Here is a 10,937-nt window from a genome sequence, read left to right as displayed (position 1 = left end):
TTGCAGTGTTGCTACTTGTATGTCAGTTGCTAAGATAAAGAAAAGATCCACAATTCAGTGCTAAGAACATGTTATACGTTCCATATGTCCAAGGTTTAATCCTTACCATCACTAGTTAAAGGGATTAGGTATCAAGCCTAAGAACTATGTTCAGTACTTTGAAAAGCTCTTGCCAATCAATAATACTGGCCTGATTGACCAGCACAAGACAGATATATACACTCTTAACATGCTTTTGACCTTGTCTTACTCAACTGCTGAGTATGGAGATTCCATCTGGACATTAGGAAGAACTTCCTGACTGTGAGAGCCATTCAGCAGTGGAACTCTCTGCCCCGGAGTGTGGTACAGGCTCCTTCTTTGGAAGCTTTTAAACAGAGGCTGGATGGCCATCTGTCAGGGGTGCTTTAAATGCGATATTCTTGCTTCTTGGCAGGGGGTTGGACTGGATGGCCCATGAGGTCTCTTTCAACTCTGTGATTCTATGCCTGCCCTGTTTGGCACAAATCTGTCCAGGTGAAGCAGGTGAATATAGCACTGAACAAAACATGCAAAACAATCACAGGATGTCTCAAACCTACATCTGTTGATAGACTCTGTAACCTAGCTGGCATTGCCCCCACCCCCACCCCATGTGCCACAGGAAGTTGATGCTAACTGTGACAGAAATAAGGTTGAACACTGAAAGCCATCCACTGCATGGTTATCAGCCTCCTCCCAATAGGCTTAAATCAAGGAAACGCTTTATGAGAACCACCACTCCTCTTAATGTTCCCCCAGCAACTGCAAGCATATACCTCTGGGCAGCTAAACGAGGAAATCCCAAATGGATGGCCTCCCTACGAGGGTCTTCATCCAGGGACAAACCAAGAATGGACTCAGAATTAGAGTGGGCAGATCAAAAGATAACTTGGCAGAATGGTACTACCTAGAAGAATCTTCCACCTTGTGCGACTGTGGAGCAGAACAAACAACTCTGCATCTGTATGCTTGCCCACAATGCCCTGCCTCAGGTACAGAGGAAGAATTGTTGAAAGCTACAGACAATGCGATCGCTGTTGCCCATTTTGGTCTGAAATTATTTAGCTGCTTGTGCACCCTCTATATGATCAATTTTATACTTATTTATGACACAAAATAAATAACATGCTTTTATTTATTTATCTGACATGGTTCTTCTGTTATCCCAAACCTAGATTATAAATGTTGAAACAAAGCTTTTTTTAAAAAAACTTAGAAACTGCATTAGGATTCAGCCAAACTACTGACTCAAGTTCATACATCCTATACAGTAAAATCCATCCCCAATTAAGTATTAATTCTATAGTGTAGATGTAGCCTTAGTACCTAAAATCATAGCAGTCAAGGAATAAAATAGTGCTCGCTCTCTCTGCAGATATATATATATATATATATATATATATATATATACACACACACACACACACACACACACACACACACACACATACATACTGCAGCTATAAAAGATGAAAAACCCAGGAAAACTAAGCAATAATTGAGATGTCTAGCATATAAAAGGGAGCCCCCAGTGGTGCAGTAGGTTAAACCACTGAGCTGCTGAACTTGCTGACCAAAAGGTCGCAGGTTCGAATTTGGGGAGCAGGCTGAGCTCCTGCTGTTAGCCCCAGCTTCTGCCAAATTATTAGTTTGAAAACATGCAAATATAAGATCAATAGGTACCTCTCCAGCGGGAAGGTAACAGCATTCCATGCAGTCATGACTTTGGAGTTGTCTACGGACAACGCTGGCTCTTTGGCTTAGAAATGAAGATGAGCACCAACCCCCAGAATTGGACACAAATGGATTTCATGTCAGGGGAAAACCTTTACCTTTACCTTAGCATATGAAAAACAAAACAAAAAAACCCCTAGTTTACATGGAACATGACAATCTTAATAAGAACATAGCTATGGAACCCAAGTATTGCCAGAAGTTGATGTTTAAAACACGTTTATGTTCCAGTTGAATGGAATAAGACAGAATGTTATAGTCACTTTGTTATTTTATTTAGTATACACTCAGTATGAACAATACTGCTCAAGGCACCAGATAAACTAGTCTCCAATTAGGTAAGAAAGCTTGCAATTCCATCATATATTGTATTTCCTCTTAAGATGAAGGAAGTACATCTGGATAAAAAAAATCCACTTTGAGTGTCAATTAGGTCCAATTTACTTAAGGTGTAAAAAGTGCATCTTTTGTTTGTTTGTTTTTTCTCTCTTCCATACAGCATTGCTTAAGCATGTTCTGGAATTTAATCTTCAATATTTAAAGGAGCAACTGGATTAAATACAGGCCTCTCCCTTTTTGCTTGTATCTTTCCGTAAGCGGTTTCAAAATCCTTTTTTGTTCCGTTGAGATATTCTAGATTGCCAGTCTTTAAACTGAAGCCTATGGCATTTAATTTTTTTATCCGGTGCTGCACGATCTCTGTTGAAAGTTCCAGTACTCCAGGCGCCTCTTTCACTTGGTCGACAGAAACCCCGGCTTTCAAGAGCTCCTGCAGTCTTTCTTCCAAAACTGGAACCGAATAGTAGAGAAGGGCGGGGCATTTCAGTATTAATTCTTTCAGTTTTTGATCCGTGCATTTGAAAATATTCTTTGAGTACAGCAGGCTGTTCTGCATCGTGGCAGGGTTGAGCTGAACAATAAACCCCTTGAGCTTGGATACAAGGCATAAGACCTCTGAATCAGTAAACTTGTTCTTGTGAAGGAACTCCAAGTTTTCTTGGACAGTGGAAGAGGTATTTAACAAAATGAATGGATTTTGACTCAGTAGTTTTAGCAGCCAGGTCTTCATATTCTCCTGTGAACCTCCTAGTCTTAAGTAGTGACTCTGCAAGGTTTCTATCATATGTTTGTTCTTTTCCACAGGATTATGAAAAATATTCGAGGCACTTGTTAAAAGCCTACTGATAATGGTATTCTTTAGCCCCAGGTCTTTAAAGAATTTGACATTGGCTTTCTGGCTTTCATAGTGTTCAACTGTAAAAAAGGAATCCGGGAACCGTTTTATTAATTCAACTAACTGGTTTTCATTTCGGCAAACGGATAACCACAGGTCTCTTTGACAACTGATGTCTGCAGGGCTGCGAAGAATGGCCTCCGGACAGCATTCAAAAATATATGCTACAGAACTCCCATCAGCTCCCATTTTTTGTAGAATACTAGCCATTTCTTTGACATACGTCACCTCTTTTGAGAGCACCCATGGCTTCAGCCTACGGATTTTCTTGACATCCACAGATAATTCAGACAGACTTTCTACAGTGGCTTTGTTCTCCTGTCCTGATATGAAATCGGCTGCGTATCTGAAATGCTGGGAAAACTTCCCATTCGTTATTTGATTGTGTAAGGCGGAAAGGCCTGGCATGAGTAAGCCGAGCTGAGATCTGGCCAAGAAAGTCATGAATAAATTGGGAGCCGCGTTTGCCATTTCACTCGGTGGAAAAGGCCTGTAAGAACAAAAGCAAACGAGAGTTTAATGCAGTGATTCTCAACCTTCCTAATGCTGTGACCCCTTAATGCAGTTCCTCGTGTTGTGATGACCCCCAACCACATTATTTTTGTTGCGACTGTATGCAACAACTGTAATTTTGCTCCTGTTATGAATCATAATGTAAATATCTGATATGAAGGATGTATTTTCATTCACTGAACCAAATATGGCAGAAATACCCGATGCACCCAAATGTGAATACTGGCGTTGTGGGGGGTTGATTTTGTCATTTGAGAGTTGTAGTTGTTGGGATTTATAGTTCACCAACAATCAAAGAGCTTTCTGAACTCCACCAACGATGGCATTGAAGCAAACTTGGCACACAGAACTCCCACGACCAACAGAAAATAACTGGAAGGGTTTGGTGGGCATAGACCTTGAGTTTTTAAGTTGTAGTTCACCTACCTCCAGAATCTACCTCCTGTACATTCAAATGATGAATCTGGACCAAACTTGGCACGAATACTCAATATGCCCGAATGTGAACCCTGGTGGAGTTTGGGGGGAAATAGACCTTGACATTTGGGAGTTGTCGTTGCTGGGTTTTATAGTTCACCTACAATCAAAGAGCATTCTGAACCCTACCAACGATAGACTTGGGCCAAACTTCCCACACAGAACCCCCATGGCCAACAGAAAATACTGTGTTTTCTGGTGGTCTTTGGCAACCCCTCTGCCACCCCCTCACGACCCACCCAGGGGTCCCGACCCCCAGGTTAAGAAACACTGGATGTTTGTTTATTATTTATTTACTGTGTTTGTATACCGCCTTTCTCAGCTAGCAGTTTCTAAGAATGAAAAGACAATAAATAATTTTAAAAAGCAGCCTGGGTACTTCTACATCAGGGATAAGATTCCCGCCGCCTTCCAACATTTCTCATCACTGAATGTGTTGGTTATGGTTCTTGGGATTTGCAGTCTAAGCACACCTAGAAGGCTGTTCTAATCACTCTGTTTCTAGCTATCCATTAAAGCACACAGTAAAATTATTCATATGTTTTTCACAACAGAGCTTTTAATTTCTCACTGGATTGGGTAACTTGGGCCTCAATGTGACCCCTATATGGGCCACTGTGTTCTGTGAGCTTATTTATTTATTATTTATTTATTTGCTTTATTTCTATACCGCGTTTCTCAACCTATAATAGGTGACTCAATGCGGTTTACACAATATTAATTACCACAACAATAACAATTAAAACACAGCATACCCAATAACAAACACACAACCATTCATACAGTGCCTCGATCGCAACCAAGATCCAGTCTCATATCCTTATACCGTTCCTATGTTCAGTTTACCGTCATTCTGTGTACAATTGCGCTGATTAGCCAAACGCTTGCTCAAAAAGCCAGGTTTTGAGCTTCTTCCTAAATGCCAGCAACGAAGGGGCCTGTCTGATGTCGCTTGGTAGGGCATTCCATAACCGAGGGGCCACCACCGAGAAGGCCCTGTCTCTCGTTCCCGCCAACCGTGCCTGTGACGCAGGCGGAACCGAGAGCAGGGCCTCCCCGGACGATCTTAATGTCCGTGTCGGTTCATAGGAGGAGATGCGTTCGGAGAGGTAGGTGGGGCCGGAACCGTTTAGGGCTTTGTAGGCTAAAGCCAGCACCTTGAATTGTGCCCGGTAGGGAATTGGCAGCCAGTGGAGCTGGCTCAACAGAGGAGTGGTATGCTCCCTGAGAGCTGCTCCTGTTAGCAACCTGGCTGCCGAGCGCTGGACCATCTGGAGCTTCCGGGCAGTCTTCAAGGGCAGCCCCACGTAGAGCGCGTTGCAGTAATCTATGCGGGATGTGACCAGAGCGTGGACTACCGTGGCCAAGTCCGACTTCCCGACTTCCCGACTTTACTGCAATATCATAGAATCATAGAGTTGGAAGAGACCTTGTGGGCCATCCAATCCAACCCCCTACCAACAAGCAGGAAAATTGCATTCAAAGCACCCCAGGTGGCCATCCAGCCTCTGTTTAAAAGCCTACAAAGAAGGAGCCTCCACCAAAATCTGGGGCAGAGAGTTCCACTGCTGAACAGCTCTCACATTTAGGAAGTTCTTCCTCATGTTCAGGTGGAACTTCCTTTCTTGTAGTTTGAAGCCATTGTTCTGTGTCCTAGTCTCCAGGGCAGCAGAAAACAAGCTTGCTCCCTTCTCCCTATGACTTCCCCTTACATATTTATACATGGCCCTCATAATGTCTCCTCTCAGCCTTCTTTTCTGCACGCTAAACATGCCCACCTCTTTAAACCGCTTCTCATTGGGCTTGTTCTCCAGACCCTTGATCATTTTAGTTGCCCTCCTCTGGACACATTCCAGCTTGTCAACATCTCCCTATGTCCAGACTCTCTATCAAACTTAATAGAAATAGCCTAATTCTATGACTGAGGCAGATAATTTTAGAATTAAAATGTGTCTAAAAGTAGTAATAATTACTACAACAACAACTTGTCCTCTTGATGCACTTCTCTTTATCCCTAGTGGGTAATTATGCCCGTTACCTGTCCCTCCTGTACCTCCCTCCAGATAATTCTCTCCAGTTTCCTATCCCACCCTATGCTCCCTGTTTTTTATTCTGTGCCCATCTCGATTTATCCCTTGTCTGTAACTGTTATTTCGTTTCATACCTGATGTTATATCCCACTGTGTTGATCTTTCCTTTATTGTTTTTATGTTATTGTTTTTATTGTGTTGTATTATTTTAAGTTAACTTTCGTCGGGCTTGGCCTCATGTTAGCCGCCCTGAGTCCCTGAGGGGAGATGGTGGTGGGGTATAAATAAAGTTTAATAATAATAATAATAATAATAAAAACAACAACATTATTATAAGGTTCTTGTGGGTTTTTTCGGGCTATAGAGCCATGTTCTAGAGCAGGGGTCCCCAAACTGCGGCCCGTGGGCCATATGTGGCCCGCCGAGGCCATTTCTCCGGCCCGCCTGGCCTGGCCTGGCCACGCCCACCCAGCGCCGCTCCGCCAATGGCGGAAATCCTCTGCTCTGGATGCTCTGCCTGTGTGGGAGGGAGCAGCCTCCCAGATAGGTGCTTTGCAGAGCAGAGCGGCCGCAGCAGAGGTTGTCCGCCATGGCGGAGCGGCGCCGGGTGGGCGTGGCCAGGGAATGCTGGCGTTCCCTGGCCATGCCCATCCGGTGCCGCTCCGCCCATGGCGGACAACCTCGGCTCCGGCTGCTCTGCTAAGCACCCATCTGGGAGGCTGCTCCCTTCCACACAGGCAGAGCGCCCGGAGCAGAGGATTTCTGCCATTGGCGGAGCGGTGCCGGGTGGGCGTGGCCAGGGAAGCCGGCGTTCCCTGGCCACGCTCACCCGGCGCCATTCCGCAAATCGCGGACAACTTCTGCTCCGGCCGCTCTGCTCTCCGCGGCCACGAGGCGCCTCCCGCTCAACTTCCAGCCGTGCCGGGAGAACAAGCCCCCGGAGCGCTGCTGTTTTGCACTGATTGCAGGTGAACTATAAATCCCAGCAAATACAACCCCCAAACGCCACCAGTGTTCACATTTGGACATATTGAGTATCAGTGCCAAGTTTGGTCCAGATCTATCACTGAGTTCACAGTGATTTATGGAGGCAAGTGAACTACAACTCCAAAACCAAAGGACACTGCCCACCAAACCCTTCTAGTATTTTCTGTTGGTCATGGGAGAACTGTGTGCCAAATTTGGTTCAATTCCATTGTTGATGGGGTTCAGAATGCTCTTTGATTGTAGGTGAACTACAAATCCCAGCAACTACAACTCCCAAATGTCAAGATTCTATTTTCCCCAAACTCCACCAGTGTTCAAATTTGGGCATATTGAGTATTTGTGCCAAGTTTGATCCTGATCCATCATTGTTTGAGTCCACAATGATCTCTGAATGTAGGTGAACTACAACTCCAAAACGAAAGGACACTGCCCACCAAACCCTTCCAGTATTTTCATTGGTCGTGGGAGAACTGTGTGCCAAGTTTGGTTCAATTCCATCATTGGTGGGGTTCAGAATGTTCTTTGATTGTAGATGAACTTTAAATCCCAGCAACTACAACTCCCAAATGACAAAATCAATTTTTTGAGTGAAGGACATACATTGGGTTGTTAGGTGTCTTGTGTCCAAAATTGGTGTCAATTTGTCCAGTGTTTTTTGAGTTCTGTTAATCCCACAAACGAACATTACATTTTTATTTATACAGAAGTGTGGGTTGTTGTTTTTTGATTGGGGGGGGGGGGTGCACTGCAAATAATATATGTGCAGAGTGCATAGGAATTCATTCATTTTTTTTTTTCAAATTATAATCCGGCCCTCCAACAGTTTGCGGGACTGTGACCCGGCCCTCTGTTCAAATAGTTTGGGGACCCCTGTTCTAGAGGCATTTCTCCTGACGTTTCGCCTGCATCTATGGCAAGCATCCTCGGAGGTTGAGAATGCCTTCTCAACATGGCTCTATAGCCCGAAAAAACCCACAAGAACCTAGTGATTCCAGCCATGAAAGCCTTCGACAATACATTGAACATTATTATATCCCGCCACCACCTCCCCGAAGGAACTCACAGTGGTTTACAAACAGCAGAAAGTGCCTAAAAACAACCATAAAAATGAAGCACAATATAAAATACAATAAAATAAAACACATATAAAAATATCAACTCAGACTCAATAATCTGAGGACATCAACCAGTGGTGGTAAGTTGCTGTAAACATGGTCAAGCTGTAAAGAATAGCAATGGAATAAGTGCAAGCTGCAACAATGGAGAGAGGCCATGGGATAAAGTGCAAGGATGTACGACTATTGCGCAGAACAACTATGGACCAAGCATTCTCAAAAGCTTGTTCGAAAAGCCATGCCTTCAAGTAACCCACATTGCTTTAAGAGAGGCAATATTTCATATTTAGTAGAAACGCCCAGAAACACTCCTGATCAACCTTGATGTTTTGGAATGGAATCACCCCTCCCTCTGTGACAATTGTTATTCAAACCCTTTTCGAGTTGTCCCTCCCTATTTACAGATTTGACCTTTGCAGATTTGACAGAAATCTCTAGGTCCTCTGGTTAAATTCTATGGTCTTCTGGTAGAAGCTGGATTTATCTACAATGCATAATTACTGCAGTTTGACATCTCTTTAACTTCCATGGCCCAAAGTTACAGAATCATGAAACTTGTAATTTGTTGAGACCTTGGAAATCTACAACTCCCAGGGTTTCATAGCATTGAGCCACAGCAATTAAAGTGGTGTCAAACTATATTAATTCTACAGTGAAGATGCACCCACAGAGAAAGGTCCTTTCAGGGGAAAAATAGAGTTGTTTACATTCCTGGTTTTCCCACTTTCACAAGAGTCCTGTGCTCCTGTCCGCAGCAAATGTGGAGAGCTGACTGTACTTAGAAAAGGGGATGAATTGTGAAAAATGTCCTACTTTCTGTTTATACAGATGCGAAGCGTGTGTTGAGGAGTAGCACTAAGTGTGTTAGTAGGTCAACAGCAGCAGATTGTGTTATTTTGCCACAAAGGGTGTAACGCAACTGATCAATGCAACTGGGTGACTTATTGTCCAGCCTGTACTTCTGACTCCTAGTGTCCCACATGTCTTCCTACTGACTGATTAAATGCTTTCAATACTTCTGTGACCAGAAACGTTAAGCAACGCTACTTAGGAATGAATAGGAACAAAGGATTGGAAATACTTTCTGCAGCATTAATGTTAACAAAAGGAAAATAATTTCTCAATTTTGGCAATCTTAAATGTTTCCATTCAGGGCCCCTTTTGTCCAAATAAATGTTTATGTGGGCCCCAGGTGTATAAAATAGGAATAAAAATTTAATATTTACTAATAACAAATCAGCATTTACAAGTCTTGCAAAGCAGGGCATTTTTCCTTTTTATGAAGTATAGTATCTTCAGAATTCACTGTCAACATTGCACTGCAGATTTGTAAACAGTGTTAAATAGCCACTAGATGCCATTCAGAAAACGTTTACTTTTTGGATCCCCAGTTTTAGAAGCAGTTATCTGGTGATTATGTGGAAAAGCGAATAGTGGTAGTTAAAGAGCACATTCTATGGATTATATCTGCATTGGAGCCCCCAGTGGCGCACTGGGTTAAACCCTTGTGCCGGCAGGACTGAAGACCGACAGGTCAAAGGTTGGAATCCGGGAAGAGCACGGATGAGCTCCCTCTATCAGCTCCAGCTCTTCATGCGGGGACATGAGGGAAGCCTCCCACAAGGATGATAAATCAACAAAACATCCGGGCGTGCCCTAGGCAACGTCCTTGCAGACGGCCAATTCTCAGTTTCTCAGAGAAAAGCAGTTTCTCAAGTCGTTCTTGACACAACAAAAAAGGGGTTTTTTTTTCTTGGCATGGGGTTGGACTGGATGGTCCATGAGGTCTCTTCCAACTGTATGATTCTATGATTTGTTATATTAAAATATTCCCATCCAAATCCAAGTAATGGAGGTGGAGACGTTACTTTTCATTCAACCCTCTTACAGTGCAGATCAGGTATGGGCAAACTTGGGGCCCTCCAGGTGTTTTGGACTTCAACTCCCACAATTCCTAACAGCCGGTTAGGAATTGTGGGAGTTGAAGTCCAAAACACCTGGAGGTCCCCAAGTTTGCCCATGCCTGGTGTAGATGCATTAATTCTACATAAGGTGCATTCACACCATAGAATGAATGCAGCCTGGCACTACTTTGACTGTCATGGCTCAATAATATGAAATCCTCAGATTTGCAGTTTAGGGAAGTACCAGCACTTTTTAGCAGAGAAGGCTGAAGTCCTTGTAAAGCTACAACCTCTATGATTCCTTAGCATCAGTCCAAGTGTTGTCAAACTGCTTTAATTCTACAGTGTAGATAGTAAATACACCCCAAGGCGAGTAGAGATCAGCCACAAAAGCCTGTCGGGCCCCAGACCTGGCTTTGATCACCGCAAAAGCCTTTCCCTCCCCTTGCTAAAGTCCTTGCCTTGTCTCCAGCCCTCTTCCCCTTATCTATGTTTCTATATTTTCTATGTTTCCAAAGGAAGCCCCCCCTCCCAGCGCAGAAATGGAGCAGCCGCTCACCTCTGCAGCCGCTTCCTTTCTGCAAGGCTTCTGGGTGATACCAATGCGCGCCACGAAAGAGGGGTGCGCTCGTGTCACTGGAATGAACCATTTTCATTTGCAACTCATATAGAGATTATGCAACCAGGATTTCTCACGTTTGCTATCAGAAAAGGACAGAGTACATTGTAAACTGTAGAACAGGCACCAGCAAATTTGGGCCCTCCAGGTGTTTTGGACTTCAACTCCCACAATTCCTAACAGCCTACCTCACCAAATTGCAAATCCCAGCAGTCCATAGCACTTAGCTGTGGCAGTTAAAGTGGTTTCAATCTGCATTATTCTTATTTTTTAGTGTCAGGAACAACTTGAGAAACTGCAAGT

The 10,937-nt window shown here is 43.8% G+C and overlaps 1 protein-coding gene across 1 annotated transcript; it reads right to left on the bottom strand.

Moving 5' to 3' along the window:
- Positions 1–2,025: 2,025 nt before the first annotated feature.
- On the bottom strand, positions 2,026–10,617 carry MTERF2 (mitochondrial transcription termination factor 2). Its single transcript, XM_060776935.2, has 2 exons — positions 10,575–10,617; positions 2,026–3,479 (listed from the first exon to the last, which is right to left on the bottom strand). The coding sequence occupies exon 2, from the start codon at positions 3,458–3,460 to the stop codon at positions 2,279–2,281; it is 1,182 nt and encodes a 393-aa protein (XP_060632918.2). The 5' UTR covers positions 3,461–3,479; positions 10,575–10,617; the 3' UTR covers positions 2,026–2,278.
- Between the last annotated feature and the right edge of the window lie 320 nt (positions 10,618–10,937).

This window comes from Anolis sagrei, chromosome 5 (genome assembly GCF_037176765.1).
Source record: "Anolis sagrei isolate rAnoSag1 chromosome 5, rAnoSag1.mat, whole genome shotgun sequence".
Classification (NCBI taxonomy): domain Eukaryota; kingdom Metazoa; phylum Chordata; class Lepidosauria; order Squamata; family Dactyloidae; genus Anolis; species Anolis sagrei.
The sequence above is the reverse complement of the archived record's forward strand: the minus strand, read 5'-3'. Positions and strand labels throughout refer to the sequence as shown.